Source organism: Ooceraea biroi, chromosome 1, assembly GCF_003672135.1.
Source record: "Ooceraea biroi isolate clonal line C1 chromosome 1, Obir_v5.4, whole genome shotgun sequence".
Lineage (NCBI taxonomy): Eukaryota > Metazoa > Arthropoda > Insecta > Hymenoptera > Formicidae > Ooceraea > Ooceraea biroi.
This window is the reverse complement of record NC_039506.1, coordinates 3,709,814-3,735,441: the sequence shown is the minus strand read 5'-3', so window position 1 is coordinate 3,735,441 and position 25,628 is coordinate 3,709,814. Positions and strand designations below refer to the sequence as shown.

Sequence of the window (25,628 nt, the reverse complement as noted above, 5' to 3'; positions counted from 1 at the left end):
GATATTCTTGATAAAATTGAAAACATAATAAAATTTTTATTTATAAGTATGCATATTGTTACAATGCAAACGTCATGGACAGCTTTTTCAATGTCTATTTTCGGAGCTTCGCGGTGATTAATTATTGCAACGAATCTGGCACGTCCAAGATTGTCATTGATCAGGTTTTATTCAATTCTCATAGTATTTTTAGCATTATACGAGGCAGATATTTGGCCTTCCTCGCTCATTCGTGCAGTAGATACTTCTTTTGAGGATTTACTAAGTGCGATATCTTCCCTAAAATATATAAAATAGTGTTATAATATCTAAACAATATCAAAGCATGGAAAATACTTACGAAAGCGGTAAATGCAACGCTGATAATATCGAAGGCATTCGCGGCCGGTGCACAGGCTTCAAGTCGTATATTTTCAAATGAGTATAAACGGGAATCTGCGGACAAGAAATCTTGATAATAAAATCACCAAAGTGCGATAAAATTCGATTTTAATAGAAATAGTTAATTAATCTTACCTGCAAAAGAGATGTATCCAAAGCTATGCATGATACATGATTTTTTGGTAAATCAGGAAATTGAAAACGGTGGCCAAGTATCGGTGATTGCAGTTTTCTACCATAAACTGAATTTAATTGATCCAATTGTTCATTTAATTTTGAATTACTTTTGGGAGAAATACCTTCAATTTGTTGTTCCACTTTTCTCTTATTGGAGATATCCATACCTGCGTAATAGAAATATTTGCATGATATTTACAAAAGGATCACGTATATATGATAACAACTTGAGTTTCTAGAATAAAAGTTTCACAGAAACGTATGAAAATATTGAATAATACGAAATATTTATTATTTCATTACAATGTTAAAAATTGCGTCGAAGAACTTGCCTTATAGTTAGTTACAAGACCTGATGACAGATGTTTGATCGATAATACTCCATTGTCTTCAAGACCTTATGTCACGATTAATAATCGAAAAATTCTGTTCTTATGCAATGTTATTGTGCAATTGTATTTGTATATTGCAAGATTGTATAACATTGATTTGTAAAAAGATCAATATGTTACGTATTGAGAAAAATTACGTATTTAGTATCTTGTTATCATGTATAATATTTGTCGAGTTCGTTGACCGATATGTATATACACGCGTATCGCTGTGCCGAATTAAATTGCGTATTTGATATGTAGTACCAAAATAAGTGAGACATACATCGCAGTAATATCATACGTATATTAGTTTCGCAACTTTGTGTCAAATATCATATGAACAAACATATATCTTCCTCTTCGTTTCATACTGTGATTAACATTGATCAATAATGAAATCTTTTCGTCCAAGTTATTAAACTTAGAATAATTATACATTATATATACAATTAACTCTTCCCTGTTCTAGCTTCTAGGTATTTATGTTATAATAAAAATTCAACCACCATAGATTTAATTATAGATTATTTATTACCATTAAGAATACAATTTTCTTTACTTCACAAGCGCAATCGACGGAAATACATTGTCGTGTATCATCCTACACGACAGCCATTCCTCCAATGCGTTGATAATTATTTTAGATAGGTAATTTAGATGGTATATCGAACGTATTTATGTCAATTTATATCGTGCCAAGATGTGTTTGCTTAAGATGAATTAATAAAGTTGAGATGATGGTAGACGTTGGTATAAACATCAGGTTCCCCGAGAGCGCAATAAGCGACCCAGGAAGTAATACCGTATTGCTTGCCGTTGCATACAAGTGGGCCGCCGCTGTCACCCTAAGAAACACGAAGATACTTCGGTTACTTCTAATCTAATCGTCAAAATTTTTTAACAAGTATATACTGTTCAAATTAGTGCATTAATATCTATTGCGATAAAAAACTTATTTCAAAATATTCAGCGATAGACGTTTTCCGATATTTACCGAGCAAGCACCGATTCCGCGTCTGTTGAGCGCGCACAAGTGGCTATCGGTAAGTCTCATTCCGTGTCTGTTTTCGCAAGTTTGAGTGGAAACCAGGGATTGATCCATCTTGAGAAGGACTGGTGAAACTCGTCCATTCGGAGCAGTCAATCCCCAACCAGACAGAGTACATACCGTACCAACCGTTGGCGGAGTGTTAGCAAGAGGAATAGCCCTTTGGACGTTGTTGTATTGGATTGATCCTTGAAGCTGAAATGAATAAAATAACCGATAAATTATGATAAATTATGGAATGATCAACATGAAGAAAACATGCTCAGAAAAAAAAATAATAACCATACTTTAGTGTTTTTAAAATTGTAAAAACGTACTTAATCTTGACATGTAACAAGATACTACTTACAGTGATGACAGCAACGTCGTTCACCCAGGATGCCGATGCGGTCGGGATGTAGTTAGGATGTATGCGTGCGCTTCTCACAACATGAGAACTTCCTTGGTTGATGTTAAGGTTTCCAGTAAGGACGCGAAGATTGCTGTAGGGTGGTACAACGACACCATCCAAGCAGTGGGCCGCAGTCAGAATCTTGTTAGGGCCAATGATGGAGCAGCCGCACACGTGGGCGCCATTCACAACCAAGGAGCACTGCCACGGGAATTCACCTGGTGCAGCGCGCTGACCACCGACGATCGCTTCGGGTTCGTCAGCGAACGTCTCTGTAAAACAATGCGAACGTTTGTTAACCCTTCGTGGTCACTCGGGGTCCAAAAGACTCCAACGAAAGTTTAAGGCTTTATATCTTTCTGTTCTAAATTGAAAATTAACTCTTTACTGCCATTTACCGGTAGCTTCAAGTACTCGTTTTCCGTTCTAATACTAGGTATCGCCCGCAGCGCACTAGTATAGAAATAGCAATTATTCAAATAACATTTCCCGCGTGCTGGGGTCTTCCGGACCCCCTGTGTGACCAACTTGTAATTTGGTATCAAAAATTTGGAAAATTTTGTTTTTGTGATTTTCGCACATATTATCTGTGGAAAAACGTAAGTGCAAGTTTAAAGACCGAGTAATTTTTTTCTACAAAGGTTATAAGCATTTATTTACACTTATAGATGGCATATGATTTACGGAGTCGTGAGTTTCAAAATTCGTTGTTGAATGACATTGAAAATACAAATAATTATTAACAATACTTGTAATAATAATAATGTTCTATGTTATATAAACACCCAGATAGCAGAGAGAGTTCAAAAAGAATTCACTTGTATGTCACCAATTCTGAGTTCATTTTCAGATGCAAAAAGAATTCTAAGAACTCTTTTTGCATCTGAAAATGAACTCAGAATTGGTGACATGACAAATGAATTCTTTTTGAACTCTCTCTGCTATCTGGGTACACTTATTTTTCCATAATTGTAGATTTCATTTATCTCGAAAATGATCCACTTTAAGTCTGAAAATAAATACCTTTTTTGAAACGTGCATTATAACACTATTTTTTAAATTAAAGTATTACATCTCCACAATATGACCCTAAATTTGTATCGCAAAATAATAAAAATTTAAAAAGTTATAATTTTTTTAGTGAAAAACTCGGTTTTTCACGATTTCTAAATTCGTGAATTTTTTTAGTTATGTTACAATTAAAATTGGCATAAAAAGCCTATTTCTCCTTGTTATACAAGTTTTCAAATTTATTATGTAATTTTGTAATTCAAATTGAATGAATAGTGTAAACACGGCAACCATTTAAAGTTGGTGGAGTCTATTGGACCCCATGTGACCATTACGTGATTTTCTAGAAGTGTGACCACGAAGGGTTAAACAATATAATATTTAGAATGATGAAAATATAGTTTAAATATTCAGAATATATGGAAGCGATAAAACAGAAAGGATTAGTATAAGACCTTCCAAACTACAAGTGTGTCTTTACTTACGCTGCGCGAGAACGCCGAGCACCAAGAAGACGGTTAAGGGCAACATGCTTGATGATCAATGCAAGCCAAGTTCGAAACTGGAAGCGAAACTGACAATTTACACTTCCTTTTATATTGCATTCATATCTATGCTCGACCTTGGCGAACAGACCGCATTTCTTACAGTAAATAAGCAATGACGTTTGTATCCTGTATTTTGATGATACAGATGTAGCAAAATCAAACATTGCAGCCTTAGTTGTCACAAAGTGAGAAATTAAATGAAGAAGAATTATATTACATACATAGTGATGATAAAAAACATGCGATAAAATATACGAGACATGTAATTTTTCCGTTATTGCTTCTGTTCATTCATTTAAGCATACGATGCTGGAAAATTACTAATTAAATCTGCGAGAAAATTATTTACAGTATTTACAGTATTTACCATATTCGCAACCGGCGGTTCCGATGCGAGAGCCTAGCTGAACACCCCAAGGTTTTCTTATTAATGGGAGTAAATGTAAAAAATATTACTTTATCTATAATGCTTATAATTACTTATTGTTTACAATTCAAAAAAATGTAGATGTTAGAAATACAAGTTGAAAAACTTGAAAATTTATAAATTTAAAAATGCTAAACATATTGTAAAGATGTAATAAGAAATAATAAAGTCTTAGTCATTGCAAAATACAAGTAACTCGTGATAAATAACAGATATCTTAGAACTATGTCGTCGGCAACCAGCTAAAGATTGTAAAATGACGTAGAAATACATTGCCGGTCGCGAATGCGTTAATATAGGAAAATTTAGTATTAATTATGGACGTAGAATACGTGCACCAACAACTTTTCGTATATAAAAAAAGATGTAAAGTTTAAAATTAATATTTTTGCAGCAAATAACAAAGATGAAAGCAAACATGTAAATAGTATTTCGATAGAATTACTATATATATTAAATATTTGTTTAATTCGTTTATATGTGATAAACGTAACCTCTTCAATAATTAATGAAAAATAGATTGAAGTAGCTATCTCTATAATTTCGTTCGCATATTTATTCCATATTTCTAGTTAACCTTGGCAAACAGCTGCTATTATTTAATTTAAATAAACTTGTAAGATATCCGCATTTTACATTTTACTTAATTAATTAAATTAATTTCGTTGCTTTCGCGATATTTTCGAAAAGCGAAATTTTGCGAAATTTAGTCATTGCGATATATAACGGTAAATAAAATATATATTTATGGTCAAGATATACTACTGATATTTTATTATTTTTATTATATAATTTATATAATCGTCAAGTGAAAATATGTAAGGAATATCTATAAATAAAATGCTAACAATGAAAAATGAAGTAAGAAAGGATGTACACTTGAATAAATAATTAAAACTTTATAAGATTTAGTAAAAACGGAGAGAACTTGTTTCGACAAAGCAATAATAAAAAAAGGAGATTAAGAAATGTCTCTTGCTTCTGTTTCGTTAAAGAATTATATTTTCTATGTTTAATATACACACACATATTGTCATGTATTAAGAGCATTACGTATTTAGTATTTTGTGTTATCAGGCATAACATTTACTGAGATCGTTAACTTTATATGTATATATGTATTATACATATGTTATTAATATGTCGAATTAAATTGCGAATTTGACATGTAATACCAAAATAAGCGAGATATGCATCGCAGTAATATCATTATTAATAAGATATACAATGTTATTATAGTTCACTGAACTAAATATGACTGAATATTGTATATATTTCTTTTTCTTTATAGTGCGAATAACGCAGTGATCAATGAAATCTTTTCGTCCACGTTAATAAAATTAAAATAACTATATGCAATTAACTCTTCTCTGTTCCAGCTACTAGGTACTTATGTTACAATAAAAATTCAACCATCATAGATTTAATTATAGATAATTTATTAACATTAAGAATACAATTTTGTTTACTTCAAGCGCAATCAACGGAAATAAATTGTCGGGTATCATCCAACACGACAGCGCATTCCTTCGATGCGTTGATATGAATTTAGATGGTACATCGAACGTATTTATGTCAATTTATATCGTGCCAAGATGTGTTTGCTTAAGATGAATTAATAAAGTTGAGATGATGGTAGACGTTGGTATAAACATCAGGTTCCCCGAGAGCGCAATAAGCGACCCAGGAAGTAATACCGTATTGCTTGCCGTTGCATACAAGTGGGCCGCCGCTGTCACCCTAAGAAACACGAAGATACTTCGGTTACTTCTAATCTAATCGTCAAAATTTTTTAACAAGTATATACTGTTCAAATTAGTGCATTAATATCTATTGCGATAAAAAACTTATTTCAAAATATTCAGCGATAGACGTTTTCAGATATTTACCGAGCAAGCACCGATTCCGCGTCTGTTGAGCGCGCACAAGTGGCTATCGGTAAGTCTCATTCCGTGTCTGTTTTCGCAAGTTTGAGTGGAAACCAGGGATTGATCCATCTTGAGAAGGTATGGTGAAACTCGTCCATTCGGAGCAGTCAATCCCCAACCAGACAGAGTACATATCGTACCAACCGATGGCGGAGTGTTAGCAAGAGGAATAGCCCTTTGGACGTTGTTGTATTGGATTGATCCTTGAAGCTGAAATAAATAAAATAACCGATAAATTATGATAAATTATGGAATGATCAACATGAAGAAAACATACTCAGAAAAAAATAATAACCATACTTTAGTGTTTTTAAAATTGTAAAAACGTGCTTAATCTTGACATGTAACAAGATACTACTTACAGTGATGACAGCAACGTCGTTCACCCAGGCTGCCTGTTCGGTCGGGATGTAGTTAGGATGTATGCGTGCGCTTTTCACAACATGAGAATTTCCTTGGTTGATGTAAATGTTTCCAGTATGAACGCGGAGATTTCTGTAGGGTGGTACAACGACGTCATCCACACAATGAGCCGCAGTCAGAATCTTGTTAGGGCCAATGATGGAGCAGCCGCACACGTGGTCGCCATCCACAACCAAGGAGCACTGCCACGGGAATTCACCTGGTGCAGCGCGCTGACCACCGACGATCGCTTCGGGTTCGTCAGCGAACGTCTCTGTAAAACAATGCAAACGTTTGTTAAACAATATAATATTTAGAGTGATGAAAATATAGTTTAAATATTCAGAATATATGGAGAAACAAGAAAACAGAAAGGATTATTATAAGACTTTCTAAACTACAAGTGTGTCTTTACTTACGCTGCGCAAGAACGCCGAGCACTAAGAAGACAGTTAAGGACAACATGTTCGATGGTCAATGCAAGCCAAGTTCGAAACTGGAAGCGAAACCCACAATTTACACTTTCTTTTATATTGCATTCATCTATGTTCGACCTCGGCGAACAGATGGTATCTGTTACAGTAAATAAGCTATGACGTTTGTATCCTGTATTTTGATGATACAGATGTAACAAAATCAAACATTGCAAACTTAGTTGTCACAAAGTGAGAAATTAAATGAAGAAGAATTATATTACATACATAGTGATGATAAAAAACATGCGATAAAGTATACGAGACATATAATTTTTCTGTTATTGCTTCTGTTATTTAGTTTATTCATTGAAGCATACGATGCTGGAAAATTACTAATTAAGTCTGCGAGAAAATTATTTACAGTATTTATTTTATATTCGCAACTGGCGGTTCTGATGCGAGAGCCTAGCTGAACGCCGCAAGGTTCTCTTATTAATGGGAGTAAATATAAAAAATATTATTTTATCATATACAGGGTGTCCCATAGGAAGTTGCTGAAACTAATCAGCTGTCATTTTTAAACGTATGCAGTTATTGAAAAAATAAAAATTGCGTTGGAAAGAGGAAAGTCTGCAGTTTTTAATGGGTATAAATAAAATTTAGCAAAATGTATATCAGTTTATTTTATTAATGAAAAATATGTTAATAATCAAGTAAGCTAATGATAAATATTTTCAAAGTGTGCACCATCTGAATTTGTACAAAAATCAATTCTTTTACGAAAACTTGTGAAAACTTTTTCTAAAATGTCGTCTTTAATGTTGCTGACGACCTTTTTAATAGCTACTACTAAATCTGACACTGGTTCTGGATTTCCGGCATAACAATGGTCCTTAATGTATCCCCAAAGAAAGAAGTCACATGGATTTAAATCCGGCGAGTACGGTAGCCATTCTAGCCCCCCCTGGACAAATTTGGGGTATCCCAGACCGATGACTCGATTGCCATAAACTTTATGGATTGTTTCGAAGACCTCCTGGGTTCGATGTGGTGTCGCTCCATCCTGCATGAAATGAAATCCTCTGACCAGGCCTCTTTTTTTGCATGAGAGAAGAATTGTGTTTCGAGAAGCTGCTTGTAACTTTCACCAGTGACTGTTGATTCGAACAATTACAGATAAATTCCTTTTACCGAGATTGTAGCCCATGTTGTTATTTTTTGTGGATGTAAAGGTTTAGCCAGGGAAACGTTGGGATTTTCCGACCCTCAAAATCTATAATTTTGTTTATTAACATAACCATTTAGCCAGAAATGTGCTTCGTCCGTGTAAATTATCAATTTTGCATCAAGTTCTTCATCTTCAAACATTCCATTTATCGTCTTGCAGAATTCCACACGTTTCGTCATAGCGCGTTTGGTTAGCAATTGATGCGATGTTATTTTATAGGGATGCATTTTCAGGAAATGTTTTAAAATCCTGTGTAACGTTGTTTTGGATATTTCAAGAGTTTGGGTAGCTTTCCGAATGGAAGAATTTGGATTCTCTTCAAAATACTTCTTAATATCTTCAATGTTTTCTTCTGCAGCTACAGACACAGAAGGACCTGGCAGATCATGTCTACGGTCTTGGATAGTTCCATACTGCATAAAATTATCGATAATTCTGATAAAAATAACACAAAACATTATTTTAATGCAGATTTATTGCCAAAAAATGGAGTGACGTAACACATACGTTTAAAGAAATAATAAATTCTAACCTTTTCAGCGTGTTTTCGCTCTTAACTTTATGTGTTCCGTATTTAGTACGAAACCCCCTGTAAGCATTGCTATAAACTTTTCCTCTGGAAAAGAAGCACTCGACAAGATAAATCTTTTCTTCCGTCGTCAGATTACTCATTTTGACGTGCACGGACTTGCATCTACCACAACCAGAATAAAACTGCGGACACTCAGATGAACGACCGTTAACCGTAAGATCCTTTCTGAAGTCATGGAGGGGAGAACCAATCGTTTACTTTCAGCAACTTCCCATGGGACACCCTGTATAACACTTATAATTACTTATTATTTAAAATTTTTAAAAATATAGATGTTAGAAATACAAGTTGAAAAAGTTGAAAATTTATAAATTTGAAAATATTAAAATTGAAAGTGCTAAACATGTAAAGATGTAATAAGAAATAATAAAGTCTTAGTCATTGCAAAATACACGTAACTCGTGATAAATAACAGATGTCTTAGAACTATGTCGTCGGCAACTAACTAAAGATTGTACAATGACGTAGAAATACGTTGCCGGTCGCGAATGAGTTAATATAGGAAAAATTGGTATAATGGATATGACTTAGGAAAGTTTAGTATGAATTATGGACGTAGAATACGTGCACCAACAACTTTTCGTATATAATAAAAAGATGTAAAGTTTAAAATTAATATTTTTGCAGTAAATAACAAAGATGAAAGCAAACATGTAAATAGTATTTCGATAGAATTACTATATATATTAAATTTTTGTATAATTCGCTTCTAATGTGATAAACGCAACTTCTTCAATAATTAATGAAAAATAGATTGAAGTAGCTATCTCTATAATTTCGTTCGCATATTTATTCCATATTTCTAGTTAACCTTGGCAAACAGCTGCTATTATTTAATTTAAATAAACTTGTAAGATATCCGCATTTTACATTTTAATTAATTAATTTAATTAATTTCGTTGCTTTCGCGATATTTTCGAAAAGCGAAATTTTGCGAAATTTAGTCATTGCGATATATAACGGTAAATAAAATATATATTAATAGTCAAGATATACTAATGCTATTTTATTATTTGTATTATATAATTTATATAATCGTTAAGTGAAAATATGATTAAGAAATATCTACAAATAAAATGCTAACAATGAAAAATGAAGTAAGAAAGGATGTACACTTGAATAAATAATTAAAACTTTATAAGATTTAGTAAAAACGGAGAGAACTTTAATCGAAACAAAGCAATAATAAACGAAGGAGTTTAAGAAATGTCTCTAGCTTATGTGTTGTTAAAGAATTATATTTTAAACGTTAATAACTCACACCTATTGTCATGTATTAAGAGAATTACGTATTTAGAATCTTGTGTTATCAGGCATAACATTTACTGAGATCGTTAACTTTATATGTATATATGTATTATACATATGTTATCAATATGTCGAATTAAATTGCGAATTTGACATGTAATACCAAAATAAGCGAGATATGCATCGCAGTAATATCATTATTAATAAGATATACAATGTTATTATAGTTCACTGAACTAAATATGACTGAATATTGTATATATTGTTTTTCTTTATACTGCGAATAACGCAGTGATCAATGAAATCTTTTCGTCCACGTTAATAAAATTAAAATAACTATATATACAATTAACTCTTCTCTGTTTCAGCTTCTAGGTACTTATGTTACAATAAAAATTCAACCATCATAGATTTAATTATAGATAATTTATTAACATTAAGAATACAATTTTGTTTACTTCAAGCGCAATCAACGGAAATAAATTGTCGGGTATCATCCAACACGACAGCGCATTCCTTCGATGCGTTGATATGAATTTAGATGGTACATCGAACGTATTTATGCCAATTTATATCGTGCCAAGATATATTTGCCTAAGATTCGTTAATAAAGTCGAGATGATGGTAGACGTTGGTATAAGCATCAGGTTTCCCGCGAGCGCAACGAAGGACCCAAGAAGTAATACCGTATTGCTTGCCGTTGCATACAAGTGGGCCACCGCTGTCACCCTAAGAAATACGAGGATATTTCGATTAATTTCTACCTAATCGTAAAAATTGTTTAACAGGTCTACTGTTCCAATTAGTACATTAATATCTATTACGATATAAAAATTATTTCAAAATAGACTCAGCCATAGACGTTTCCAGATATTTACCGAGCAAGCACCGATTCCGCGTCCGTTGAACGCGCACAAGTGGCTTTCAGTAAGTTTAAGTCCGTGACTAGCCTGGCAAACTTGGTTGGAAACAAGGCTTTGATCCATCTTGAGAAGAACTGGAGAAGCTGGTCCCAGTCCCAGCATATCAGTTCTTCCCCATCCAGACAGAGTACATATCGTACCAGGAACTGGCGGAGCGTCAGCAAGAGGAATAGGCGTTTGGAATTCGTTGAATTCGATTGATGTTTTAAGCTGAAATGAGTGAAATAACCGATAAAATATATGGAACGATCAACATGAAAAAAAAAAAAAAACAGCGAGAAAAAGGAATAATGAGCATAATTTAATGTTTTTAAAACTGTAGAAATGTGTGTATATAGATATGTATGTATGAGTATATACATATGTGTATATGTATACTTATTTATCTTGATATATAACAGCATACAACTTACAGTAATAACAGCAACGTCGTTCACCCAGGCTGCCTCTCTGGTTGGGATGTAGTCAGGATGCATGCGTGCACTTTCCACAACGTGAGAAGATCCTTGGTTGATGTTAATGTTTCCTGTAAGGATGCGAAGATTGCTATAGGGTGGTGCAACGATACCATGCAAGCAGTGGGCCGCAGTCAGAATCTTGTTAGGGCCAATGATGGAACAACCGCAGTTGTGTCGACCATTCACAGTCATGGAACACTGCCACGGGAATTCACCCGGGGCAGCGCGCAGACCGCCGACGATTGCTTCGGGTTCGTCAGCGAACGTCTCTGTAAACCAATGCAAACGTTTGTTAAACAATTTAATTTAAGCAATATAAAGAGTGAAGAGAAAATGGATTAAATATTCAGAATATACGGAAGCAAGAAAATAGAAGGGATTATTATTAGACCTTCCAAACTACAAGTGGGTCTTTACTTACGCTGCGCAAGAACGCCGAGCACTAAGAAGACAGTTAAGGACAACATGTTCGATGGTCAATGCAAGCCAAGTTCGAAACTGGAAGCGAAACCCACAATTTACACTTCCTTTTTATATTGCATGCACTCATATCTATGTTTGACCTCGGCGAACAGACGGCATTTCTTACAATAAATAAGCAATGACATTTGCATCCTGTATTTTGATGATACAGATGCAAAAGTGGCAAAACTAAACTTTGCAGAAAAATTAATTGTCACAACGTGAGAAAAGTTAAATAAAGAAGAATTATATTACATGCATCATGATGAGTTTACACGCAATGAAATATACGAGACACGTAATTTCTTTATTTTTGTTATTTAGATTATTCATTTAAAGCAAAGCATAAGATGCTGGAAAATTAGTAATTAAATCTGCGAGAAAATTATTTACAGTATTTATTTTACCATATTCGCAACTAGTTCCGATGCGAGAGCCTAGCTGAAAGTCGCAAGGTTCTCTTATTAAAATGGGAGAAAATATGAAAAATATCACTTTATCATATCATACTTATAAGTACTTCTTGTTTAAAATTCAAAAAATTTAGATGTTAGAAATACAAGTTGAAAAACTTGATAAGTTATAAAGTTGTAAATATTAAAATTGAAAGTGCTAAACATGTAAAGATGTAATAAGAAATAATAAAGTCTTAAAATTTATGAAAAAAAGTAATTTTTAAAAAATTTTAGTAACGTGGTTAAATAGAGGCGTTTGTACTATGAAAGTTTTGTATAAATCATTTTTCGATATGTCGAATTTTTTTCGAGATATATCAAGGAAAGCAAAAAGCCGCCTTACATATGAAGGGTGGTTTCACCCCTTAAAACCGTTTTTGGGCCGCAACGGAAAATTTTTAAATTCATCTATTAACCCCCCCCCCCCTACATGTACATAAAGTTTCATCAAAATCAGAATTTTCGAGTTCGCGAGGTTCCCTTGTTAATCATTGTAAAATACACGTAACTCGTGATAACTAACACATATCTTAGAACTATGTCGTCAGCAACCAGCTAAAGATTTAAAAATGACGTAGAAATACATTGCCGGTCGCGAATGAGTTAATATGAGAGGATGAGTTAATATAGGAAAAATTGATAAAATGGATATGACTTAGAAAAATTTAGTATAAATTATGGACATAGAATACATGCACCAACAACTTTTCGTATATAAAAAAAGATGTAAAGTTTAAAATTAATATTTTTGCAGTAAATAACAAAGATGAAAGCAAACATGTAAATAGTATTTCGATAGAATTACTATATATATTAAATTGTTGTATAATTCGCTTCTAATGTGATAAACGCAACTTCTTCAATAATTAATGAAAAATAGATTGAAGTAGCTATCTCTATAATTTCGTTCGCATATTTATTCCATATTTCTAGTTAACCTTGGCAAACAGCTGCTATTATTTAATTTAAATAAACTTGTAAGATATCCGCATTTTACATTTTAATTAATTAATTTAATTAATTTCGTTGCTTTCGCGATATTTTCGAAAAGCGAAATTTTGCGAAATTTAGTCATTGCGATATATAACGGTAAATAAAATATATATTAATAGTCAAGATATACTAATGCTATTTTATTATTTGTATTATATAATTTATATAATCGTTAAGTGAAAATATGATTAAGAAATATCTACAAATAAAATGCTAACAATGAAAAATGAAGTAAGAAAGGATGTACACTTGAATAAATAATTAAAACTTTATAAGATTTAGTAAAAACGGAGAGAACTTTAATCGAAACAAAGCAATAATAAACGAAGGAGTTTAAGAAATGTCTCTAGCTTATGTGTTGTTAAAGAATTATATTTTAAACGTTAATACCTCACACCTATTGTCATGTATTAAGAGAATTACGTATTTAGAATCTTGTGTTTATTAGGCATAACATGTACTGAGATCGTTAACCTGATAGGTACCCACACAGAAAATAATTTGTATTAGATGTCTACTGGATATTTTTGGTGGATATATGGATATCCATGAATATGTAGGAAACAGCCAGTGGACATGTCTTAAATATCCAAATGTCCGCAATACGAGGTTGCATAAATATTCATAGGATATGTAGACCAATATCTATTGAACATCTACATCACTATCTTCGGGATATTTATATATATAATAGATATCTAGTGCATATATATTAATATTCAGTGGATTTCTCCGTGGATATTCATTCATGATATCGTTAGTATAAGACAATAAATGGAACATGACTCTAAAATTGCAAAATAACATAGATATAAATATAAATAAAATATCAATAAGAAAATATACATTTAATTGCACATAAATAGTAAAAATTGAACAAAATTTTGATTGCAGAAATACTATATGACAGAAATGTGATTATAATGTCACCATGATTTATTAAGAAATATTAAGAAAAGAGTATTGGATCGGTTTTCCGGATGGTTATTTATAAGGTGATAACGCAAATGTTTCTTGCGAGAACGTCACGCCTAGCCTGGCCATCTATCGGTCGCTTGGTGAATCAGAGGCGGGAATCTCCATGGACCATGGATATAAAGAACATCTTATAGATATCTTTGATAGCTTCGTAATAGACATGGATATGTGAATAATATGTAAATATCAAATAGATATCTTCAATAATTATTTGGTGAATATGGATATATATATAAATAATATATAAATATCCAAGAGATATCCCCCCTAGTTATTCTAGAGATATAGATATTTTGTATATCTATTAAATATCGATACGTTATCCATAATAGATATGGACATCAAATAGATATGTAGATATTTATTAGATATTTAATGAATATTTTGTTCTGTGTGGGTATGTATATGTATTATAAATGTTATCGATGTGCCGAATTAAATTCCGAACTTGACATGTAATACCAAAATAAACGAGACATGCATCGCAGTAATATCATATTATTAATAAGATATACAATGTTATTAGTTCACTGAGTTAAATACGTATGAATATTGTATATATTTCTTTTTCTTTATACTGCGAATAACATTGATCAATGAAATCTCTTCGTCCAAGTTAATAAAATTAAAATGATGTGTAAAATAACTTTTTTAATGACCTAGCTGACGACAATTCAGAATGATACTGAGAACTCACCTGCCATATATGATAATATTTTGATGCGTGTTTGAAATGTGACTCGACTGTTGAGATTCTCATAACAAGATTTCTCTCAGATGCCGATGGACCTTTGTCTGAGTTTGTCGTTGTGTTCTGTCCACCGCTGAGGGGATTTTCAAGTTACATTCTGCCAGTTTGTATTTTACGGTTTTAATATATTGTTTTAGTGGTGTTTATTGCGAGTTAACATTTGTTCTGTTTTAATTTTTAGAATGTAACTTCTTACTTTAATTTCGTTGCACTTGAAAAGGGCTGGAACTTCAGCCGAAACGTAGTGCCATTTCGATCCGAATTGTCGTCAGCTAGGTCATTAATAAAGTTATTTTACACATCATTCTTCACTGGCGAATTATTTAAAGTTTTTGAAAAATTAAAATGACTATACAGGGTGTCCCGGGTTTTAACCGACAAACTGCGGGAGCATATTCTACTAGTGGAAATAAGAAAAAATTCTTATATCGAGTTTGCTTAGAATTGCTTTATTACAAAGTTATAAACCAATATTGAAAAGAAATATGAGATAAGTAACAACGGATTTTTTCACAAAAATATAAATTATCTACGCAATGATTTAGTGACGCATTTCAAAATGTTGTCCTTGCACATCGATACAAGCTAGACATCGACGTAGTACAGAATTTGTTACAGTACGACATTCCTGAAAATTTTGTTGCATCTCAGTAACTGAATTAGTAATTCGTTGCTTTAAATCTTCAAGCGAGATTACTTCTGTACTGTAAACTTTATTTTTTAAAGTTGCCCATAAATAAAAATCAAGAGGCGTTAAATCGGGCGATCTTGGAGGCCAGAAAACCGGTCCTCCTCGACCAATCCACCTATGAGCATAATGTTCATCTAACCAGTTTCAGAATGTATTCATGCCAATTTATATCGTGCCAAAATTTGTTTGCCTAAGATGAATTAATAAACTGAAGATGATGATAGACGTTGGTATAACCATCAGGTCCGAGAGCGCAACTCAATGAAGGAAGGACCCAAGAATTAATACCGTATTGCTTGCCGTTGCATACAAGTGGGCCACCGCTGTCACCCTAAAAAATACGAGGATATTTAATTTCTACCTAATCGTAAAAAGTGTTTAACAGGTGTACTGTTCCAATTAGTGCAATAATATCTATTACGATATAAAACTTATTTCAAAATAGACTCAGCCATAGACGTTTCCACATATTTACCGTGCAAGCACCGCTTCCGCGTCTGTTGAACGCGCACAAGTGGCTTTCGGTAACTTTAAGTCCGTGATTATTCTGGCAAACTTGGTTGGAAACAATGCTTTGATCCATCTTGAGAAGGACTTTAGAAGGATTTCCGAGCACAGTCTTCAATCCCCATCCAGACAGAGTACATACCGTACCGAGAACTGGTGGAGAGTCAGCAAGAGGAATAGGCGTTTGGAATTTGTCGAATTGGATTGGTGTTTCAAGCTGAAATGAGTGAAATAACCGATAAAATATATGGAATACTTAACATAAAAAAAACATGGCCAGAAATAAATAATGAGCATAATTTAATGTTTTTAAACCTGTAGAACTGTGTGTGTATATATGCATGTATGGTGTATATATATATGTATATATTTATATTTATATATATGTATATGTATATTTATATATACTTATTTCTCTTGATATATAACAGCATACAACTTACAGTAATAACAGCAATGTCGTTCACCCAGGCTGCCGATATGTCCGGGATGTAGTTAGGATGTATGCGTGCGCTTTTCACAACATGAGACGATCCTTGGTTGATGATAATACTTCCAGTAAGAACGCGGAGATTAGTGTAGGGTGGTGCAACGACATCATTCAAACAATGGGCCGCTGTCAGAATCTTGCTAGGGCCAATGATGGAACAGCCGCAGCTGTGTTCGCCATCCACAACCAAGGAGCACTGCCACGGGAATTCACCTGGTGCAGCGCGCTGACCGCCGATGATTGCTTCGGGTTCGTCAGCGAACGTCTCTGTAAACCAATGCAAACGTTTGTTAAACAATATAATATTTAAGCAATATAAAGAGTGAAGAGGACATGGATTAAATATTCAGAATATAGGGAAGCAAGAAAACAGAAGGGAATATTATTAGACCTTCCAAACTACAAGTGGGTCTTCACTTACGCTGCGCAAGAACGCCGAACACCAAGAAGACAGTTAAGGGCAACATGCTTGATGATCACTGCAAGCCGAGTCGCAACTGAAAGTGAAATTGACGATATTCACTTCTCTTTTATACTACATTCATATCTACGCTCGACCTTGGCGAACAGACCGCATTTTTTAAATAAGCCATGACGTTTGTATCCTGTAATTTGATGATACAGATGTAGCAAAATCAAACATTGTAGACTTAGTTGTCACAATATGAGAAATTAAATGAAGAAGAATTATATTACATATACATAGTGATAATAAAAAACATGCGATAAAATATACGAGACATGTATTTTTGTTGTTCTTGCTATTTAGTTTATTCATTTAACAAAGCATAAGATACTGGAAAATTACTAATTAAAAATTATAAGAGTAATTTATAAGATTTACTAAAAACGGAGAGAACTTTTATCGAAACAATTAAGCAATAATAAACGAAGGAGATTAAGAAATGTCTCTAGCTTATGTGTTGTTAAAGAATTATATTTTAGACATTAATACCACACACATATTGTCATGTATTAAGAGAATTACGCATTTAGTATCTTCTGTTATTAGGCATAACATTTACTGAGATCGCGTTAACTTGATAGGTATGTATGTATTATATACATGTGCCGAATTAAATTGCGAATTTGACACGTAATATCAAAATAAGCGAGACACGCATCACAGTAATATCATTATTAATAAAATGTACACAATGTCATTAAAATAACTATATATACAATTAACTCGATTCTCTGCTCCAGCTTGTAGGTACTTTCGTTAAAAATAAAACTTCAGCAACCATCATAGATTTAATTACAGATTATTTATTAACATTAAGAACACAATTTTGTTTACTCACAAGCGCAATCGACGGAAACACATTGTCGTGTGCCATCCCACACAGTTCATTCCTTCGATGCGTTATTGACAATAATTTTTTAGACGATACATCGAAAGTATTCATGCCAATTAATATCGTGCCAAGATTTGTTTGCCTAAGATGAATTAATAAATTGAAGATGATGGTAGACGCTGGTATAAACATCAGATAATCCAACAGCGCAAGGACGAGCAAAAGAAGTGATACCGTATTGCTTGCCGTTGCATACAAGTGGGCCGCCGCTGTCACCCTGAGAAATACGAGGATAATCGATTAATTTCTATCTAATCGTAAAAATTGTTTAACACGTACACTGTTCACATTAGTACATTAATACCTGTTACGATATAAAAATTATTTCAAAATAGACTCAGCCATAGACGTTTCCAGATATTTACCGAGCAAGCACCGATTCCACGTCTGTTGAACGCGCACATGTGGCTTTCGGTAAGTTTAAGTCCGTGACTCTCCTGGCAAGCTTGATTGGATACGACGGCTTGATCCATCTTGAGAAGGACTGGAGAAGGTCGTCCACGAACAGAAGTCAATCCCCATCCAGACAGAGTACATCGCGTACCAGGAACTGGCGGAGTGTTAGCAAGAGGAACAGCCGTTTGGTATTGATTGTATTGGATTGCTCCTTGAAGCTGAAATGAGTAAACTACCGATAAAATACATAGAACGTACAACATGAAAAAAAAAACAGCGAGAAAAAGGAATAATGAGCATAATTTAATGTTTTTAAAACTGTAGAAATGTGTGTATAGTATGATATAAATAGTAAGATATGTATGTATGAGTATATACATATGTGTATGACCGATTTAATTATTAGTGAAATTTGAAGACATATGAAAAAAGAGTTTATACCGATATGTTCAGTACAAAGGGGGACACCATATAACGGATACGATTATTTTATGAGTGGAGGCGTTGAGTACATTTCAAAGTCAACTTCTTTTTTTTAATGGGATGCTGTATTTTTTATTTTATAGGATTACTATCCTATTTTAATATAAATTTAATGATACATTACATAAAAACATTCAAGGTCAATCAAGGCCAAAAATACATGATAAAATAAAATTCAAATGTATGATCTGTATTTCTGTTCTTCACAATAAATGTTCAAAGTTTTGACCTTGAACACGACGACACAGATGAATTGTCTTGCTCGTGATATAATCCGTAATATTGAACGGGCACTATGTCTATGTCGATCTGGATATCGTTCATTTAATACTCTTGCAGTTTCAGCTGCATTTTTTCCACATTCACCAAAAGTTATCAAAATGTCTACAATTTGTGAATTATTGTAATTAGCCATTACGTTCAGTGCTACGACTAATCTCATACTAAGGCTGCGTTCGCTTTGGCACTCACGACGTTTGTAAGCATCACTTGTCCTTACAATCTTCGTAATAATAACATTATGATAGCAGTTTCCAAAGAAAACACAGCTCATAAACATAGACCTAGACATACTGAGAGCCAAAGCGAACGACAAACGGATATACAGATCATACATTTGAATTTTATTTTATCATGTATTTTTGGCCTTGATTGACCTTGAATGTTTTTATGTAATGTATCATTGAATTTATATTAAAATAGGATAGTAATCCTATAAAATAAAAAATACAGCATCCCATTAAAAAAAAGAAGTTGACTTTGAAACGTCCTCAACCGCCTCCACTCATAAAATAATCGTATCCGTTATGTGGTGTCCCCCTTTGTACTGAACATATCGGTATAAACTCTTTTTTCATATGTCTTCAAATTTCACTAATAATTAAATCGGTCGCTTTATACGAATCACCCTGTATAACAGCATACAACTTACAGTAATAACAGCAATGTCGTTCACCCAGGCTGCCCATACGTCCGGGATGTAGTTAGGATGTAAGCGTACATTTTTCACAACGTGAGAAGATCCTTGGTTGATGTTAATGTTTCCTGTAAGGACGCGGAGATTGCTGTAGGGTGGTCTAACGATACCTTCCAAGCAGTGAGCCGCAGTCAGAATCTTGTTAGGACCAATGATGGAACAGCCGCAGCTGTGTTGGTTGTTCACAACCAAGGAGCACTGCCACGGGAATTCACCCGGTGCAGCGCGCTGACCACCGACGATCGCTTCCGGTTCGTCAGCGAACGTCTCTGTAAGCCAATGCAAACGTTTGTTAAAACAATATAATAATATTTAGAGTGATGAAAACATAGTTTAAATATTCAGAATATATGGAAGCGATAAAACAGAAAGGATTAGTATAAGACCTTCCAAACTACAAGTGTGTCTTTACTTACGCTGCGCGAGAACGCCGAGCACCAAGAAGACGGTTAAGGGCAACATGCTTGATGATCAATGCAAGCCAAGTTCGAAACTGGAAGCGAAACTGACAATTTACACTTCCTTTTATATTGCATTCATATCTATGCTCGACCTTGGCGAACAGACCGCATTTCTTACAGTAAATAAGCAATGACGTTTGTATCCTGTATTTTGATGATACAGATGTAGCAAAATCAAACATTGCAGCCTTAGTTGTCACAATATGAGAAATTAAATGAAGAAGAATTATATTATACATCACATAATGATTAAACATGCGATTAAATATACGAGACATGTAATTTTTTGTTATTGCTACTTAGTTTATTCATTTAACAAAGCATAAGATGCTGGAAAACTACATTTTGTCGATCGCGAATGTATTAATATATAAAACATTGGTAGAATGTATATGACTATGGTTTAGGAAAATTTACTATAAATTATATAGACGTAAAATAATACATGCACCAACTTTTGCAACAACTTTTCATGTAATAAAATGATTTAATTAATATTTTTTGCTGCAAAGATAGCAAAGATAAAAAGGAAACATATAAATAGTATTTTGATAAAATACTTACATATATTAAGTTGTTTAGTTCGCTTATCATACGATAAACGCAATCTCTTCAATGAAAAATAGATTGAAGTAACCCCGTTCGCATATTTATTCAATATATCTAATTAATCTTGGTAAACAGCTGCCATTATTTAGAATAAATATACATGGAAGATATCCGCATTTTAAGTAATTTCATTACGTTGCTTTCGCGATATATTCCAAAACCGAAATCTTACGAAACATATTTATTTATTGCGATATATAGCGGTAAATTAAATATATATTAATAGTCTCAAGATATATATACTAATGATATTTTATTTATCTTATATAATTTATATAATCGTCAAGTGAAAATATAAAGTAAATATAAATCTGTGAATAAAATGCAATGAAAAATATTAATCTAAGAAAGAATTATGGGATACATTTGAACAAATAATTAAAAATTTATAAGATTTGGTAAAAACGAAGAGAAAGTTTTTCAACAAACAAATCATAAAAAAGGAGATTAAAAAATGTCTATTGCTTATGTTTTGTTAAAGAATTATATTTTAGACATTAACATTCCCACACAACACACATTGTCATGTATTGAAATTACGCATTCAGTATCTTGTGTTATCTTGTATAATATTTGCTGAAAACATTAAGTTGATAGGTATGTATGTATTATACATGTTATCGCTCTGCAGAATTAATAAGCGAGACATGCATCGCAGTAATATCATTATTAATAAGATATACATTGTTATTAGTTTGGCAACTTTGTGTCAAATATCATATGAACAAACATTATATCTTTCTCTTTGTTTTCTACTGCGACACTAACACTGATCAATAATAAGATCTTTTCGTCTATGTTAATAAAATTAAAATAACTATATATACAATTAACTCTTCTCTGTTCCAATAGGTACTTAAGTTACAATAAAAATTCAACGATCATAGATTTAAGTATTAATGATTTATTAGAACATTAAGAACACAATTTTGTTTACTTCACAAGCGCAATCGACGAAAACACATTGTCGTGTACTATCCCACGACAGACGCATTCCGACGATGCGTTAATAATAATTTAGGTGGTACATCGAAAGTATATTTATGCCAATTTATATCGTGCCAAGATGTGTTTGCTTAAGATGAATTAATAAAGTTGAGATGATGGTAGACGCTGGTATAAGCATCAGGTTCCCCGAGAGCGCAAGGAAGGACGAAAGAAGTAATACCGTATTGCATGCCGTTGCATACGAGTGGGCCGCCGCTGTCACCCTGAGAAATACGAAGATGTTTCGGTTAATTTCTATCTAATCGAAAATTTTTAGCAGTTATAATGTACAAATTGGTGAATTAATATTTACTACGACAGAAAAAGCATTTCAAAATATTCAGCGATAGAGGTGTTTCCAGAAATTTACCTGGCAAGCACCGATTCCACGTTGGTTGAACGCGCACAAATGACTCTGGGTAAGTCTAGCTCCGATCCTCCGCTGGCAAACATCGGTGGAAACGAGGGCTTGATCCATCTTGAGAAGGACTGAAGAAGCTCGTCCGTTCGCAGAAGTCAATCCCCATCCAGACAGAGTACATCGCGTACCAGGTACTGGCGCAGAATTACACAGAGGAATAGGACTTTGGTACTGATTGTATTGGATTGATCCTTGAAGCTGAAATGAGTAAAATCGATAAATTACGTGGAATGAAAAAAAACACGGCCAGAAAAAAAACCCATATTTTAGTGTTTTTAAAATTGTAAAAACGTACTTATTTATCTTCCCACATAACATTTTGCAAGTATTTTGCTAAGAATTTGCTCAGAAATGTTGCAAACAAAATGGCAACAAGGTGAGTCCTCATTTGTTTCAATATTGGTAGCAAAGAAACACGAAACAGCAACTTTACAGCACCTTTGGGGCAACAGTTGCGGTGAAAAATATATAATTATGGCATTATGTCAACAAAAGTGTGGCAAAAGTTAATTTCTGTCATTATTATAGCAACATGACAGCAACAATTGCCAGCAAATAGATTGCACTACTCTGCTTTAGCAAAAAATGTTATCTGGGTTGATACGTAACAAAATACTACTTACAGTGATGACAGCAATGTCGTTCACCCAGGATGCCGATGCGGTCGGGATGTAGTTGGGATGTATGCGTGCGCTTCTCACACCATGAGAACTTCCTTGGTTGATGTTAATGTTTCCAGTAAGGACGCGAAGATTGCTGTAGGGTGGTCTAACGATACCATCCAAGCAGTGGGCCGCAGTCAGAATCTTGTTAGGACCAATGATGGAACAGCCGCAGATGTGTTGGCCATTCACATTCAAGGAGCACTGCCACGGGAATTCACCCGGGGCAGCGCGCTGACCGCCGACGATCGCTTCCGGTTCGTCAGCGAACGTCTCTGTAAGCCAATGCAAACGTTTGTTAAACAATATAATAATATTTAGAGTGATGAAAACATATAGTTTAAATATTCAGAATATATTGGAAGCGATAAAACAGAAAGGATTAGTATAAGACCTTCCAAACTACAAGGGAGTCTTTACTTACGCTGCGCGAGAACGCCGAGCACCAAGAAGACGGTTAAGGGCAACATGCTTGATGGTCAATGCAAGCCGAGTCGAAACTGGAAGTGAAACTGACAATTTTCACTTCCTTTTTATATTGCATTCATATCTATGTTCGACCTCGGCGAACAGATGGTATCTGTTACAGTAAATAAGCAATGACGTTGGTATCCTGTATTTTGATGATACAGATGTAGCAAAATCAAACATTGTAGACTCAATTACGTCGCAATGTAAGAAATTAAGTGAAAAAGAATTATATATAACATAATGATGAGAAACATGTGATTAAAAATACGAGATATTTCTTTATTAAGATACGATTAATTTCTTTATCACCACTATGTAGATTATTATATTTAAGTAAAGCATATGATGCTGGAAAGTTATTAATTGAATTTGTTAAAAACTAATTTAAAGTATTTATTTTAATATATAAAAACTTAGTATAATGGATATAAAAATTTAGGAAAATTTAATATAAATTATGGACATGAAATGCATGCACCAACAACTTGTGTATAATAAAAACATTTATTATACACAATTATAGCTAAAAACAAAATATTTGTGCAGCAAAGATAACAACCATAAAGGCGAACATGTAAATAGTAGCTTGATAAAATATCTTAAATATATTAAAACATTTGTTTAAATCGCTTATTATGTGATAAACGCAACTTCTTGAATTTAATTAATGAAAAATAGAGTAAAATAGCTATCTCTATAATTTCGTTCGCATATTTATTCCATATTTCTATTTAACCTTTGCACACATCTGCCATTTAGAGTAAAAAAACTTGGAAGATATCCGCATTTCACACTTTAATTAATTTCATTACTTACTTTCGCGATATTTTCTAAAAGCCAAATCTTGCGAATTTTATTTATTACTAGTACAACACATTTTATTTTTCAATGTTAATAATGTTTTCGAATAATAATATTCATCTATTATTTATTTAAAAATTTTTTCTTTTTCCGAGGAGTTCTGAGATGTTTATATTATTAATTGGCATATTGCCTAGAGTTCTCTGCTATTGAAAATACCGTAAACTCAGAAATGAAAAAGTTCTACCCTTAGAAATTTTGTCTTTTTCCGAGCAGTTCTGAGTTGTTGAAATCATTATTTTTTATATTGCCTAGAGTTCTCTGCTATTGAAAATACCGTAAATTCAGAAATGAAAAAGTTCTTGAGTTTAAAATGTTTTTCTTCTCAGAGGAGTTCTGAGTTGATGATATCATTATTTTTTATATTGCCTAGAGTTCTCTGCTATTGAAAATACCGTAAACTCGGAAATGAAAAAGTTCTAGCCCGTAGCCCTATTCTAAAAAAGGCGTTAAAGGTGTTATTTATTTCATCATGTTTCATCAATACAAATTTGACAGAATTGACAGCTGCCGTTTTCACGTTCCTAAGAAATAATAAATTAATATAACCGCACTGACAGCTACTATGACATTCTGACATTCGCAACACGAAGTTCAAGTCACACGAAGTTCGAGCCAAGCGAGAGAACCAGTCAGCGTCGCGGAAAAGAGGCCTCAATATTCGATAAAAAAGAACTTCACGAAGTTAACACGCCTTTTTTAGAATAGGATAATATATAGCGCTAAATAATATACATATATTATTGATACTCAAGATGTATTAATGTTATATATTTCGTTGTTTGTATTATATAATTTATATAATCGTCAAGTTAAAAAAATATAAATCTATAAATAAAATGTAATGAAAAATATTAAACTGAGAAAGAAATAAATTATTAAAAATTTAGAAAATTTAGTAAAGATGTGACCAAACGTTTTAATCTGTCCAATTAAAATATTTACCGATAATAAGCTGGTTTATCTGTACACGTATACACATGAAGAAATATATATCTGTTCGTCGAACACCACATTCGAACGCCACGTTGCATGGGGTTTGCTATATTTGAATATTAAAAGTA

General features: G+C 33.2%; 5 protein-coding genes across 9 annotated transcripts; all 5 read right to left on the bottom strand.

Moving 5' to 3' along the window:
* Positions 1–20: 20 nt before the first annotated feature.
* On the bottom strand, positions 21–5,694 carry LOC105280438 (chymotrypsin-1-like). Its single transcript, XM_011341005.2, has 7 exons — positions 3,868–5,694; positions 2,330–2,643; positions 1,927–2,175; positions 1,652–1,777; positions 517–747; positions 341–435; positions 21–279 (listed from the first exon to the last, which is right to left on the bottom strand). Exons 1-7 carry the CDS (start codon positions 3,911–3,913, stop codon positions 168–170), a joined length of 1,173 nt encoding a protein of 390 aa, XP_011339307.2. The 5' UTR covers positions 3,914–5,694; the 3' UTR covers positions 21–167.
* An 83-nt stretch (positions 5,695–5,777) lies between these two features.
* LOC109611042 (chymotrypsin-1-like) lies at positions 5,778–20,945 on the bottom strand. 4 transcript variants are annotated; one of them, XM_026968166.1, is made up of 4 exons: positions 20,509–20,945; positions 6,648–6,961; positions 6,247–6,495; positions 5,778–6,097 (listed from the first exon to the last, which is right to left on the bottom strand). In XM_026968166.1, exons 1-4 carry the CDS (start codon positions 20,552–20,554, stop codon positions 5,963–5,965), a joined length of 744 nt encoding a protein of 247 aa, XP_026823967.1. In that variant the 5' UTR covers positions 20,555–20,945; the 3' UTR covers positions 5,778–5,962. The 4 variants fall into 4 exon arrangements, with proteins under 4 accessions (XP_026823967.1, XP_026823962.1, XP_026823960.1 ...); XM_026968161.1 differs by lacking the exon at positions 20,509–20,945 and adding an exon at positions 7,107–7,627; XM_026968159.1 differs by lacking the exons at positions 6,247–6,495; positions 6,648–6,961; positions 20,509–20,945 and adding exons at positions 18,603–18,851; positions 19,346–19,790.
* LOC105280485 (chymotrypsin-1) lies at positions 5,778–24,618 on the bottom strand. Of its 2 annotated transcripts, XM_026968171.1 has the most exons (5): positions 23,657–24,618; positions 23,194–23,507; positions 22,520–22,768; positions 22,269–22,373; positions 5,778–5,992 (listed from the first exon to the last, which is right to left on the bottom strand). In XM_026968171.1, the coding sequence occupies exons 1-5, from the start codon at positions 23,700–23,702 to the stop codon at positions 5,963–5,965; spliced, it is 744 nt and encodes a 247-aa protein (XP_026823972.1). In that variant the 5' UTR covers positions 23,703–24,618; the 3' UTR covers positions 5,778–5,962. The 2 variants fall into 2 exon arrangements, with proteins under 2 accessions (XP_026823972.1, XP_019887587.2); XM_020032028.2 differs by lacking the exon at positions 5,778–5,992 and having other exon boundaries at positions 22,047–22,373; positions 23,657–24,615.
* LOC113561620 (chymotrypsin-2-like) lies at positions 10,579–11,422 on the bottom strand. The gene is made up of 2 exons (XM_026968176.1): positions 11,050–11,422; positions 10,579–10,900 (listed from the first exon to the last, which is right to left on the bottom strand). The coding sequence occupies exons 1-2, from the start codon at positions 11,194–11,196 to the stop codon at positions 10,766–10,768; spliced, it is 282 nt and encodes a 93-aa protein (XP_026823977.1). The 5' UTR covers positions 11,197–11,422; the 3' UTR covers positions 10,579–10,765.
* LOC105280441 (chymotrypsin-1-like) lies at positions 15,973–17,532 on the bottom strand. Its single transcript, XM_011341008.2, has 4 exons — positions 17,301–17,532; positions 16,833–17,146; positions 16,358–16,606; positions 15,973–16,213 (listed from the first exon to the last, which is right to left on the bottom strand). The coding sequence occupies exons 1-4, from the start codon at positions 17,344–17,346 to the stop codon at positions 16,073–16,075; spliced, it is 750 nt and encodes a 249-aa protein (XP_011339310.1). The 5' UTR covers positions 17,347–17,532; the 3' UTR covers positions 15,973–16,072.
* Positions 24,619–25,628: the final 1,010 nt, after the last annotated feature.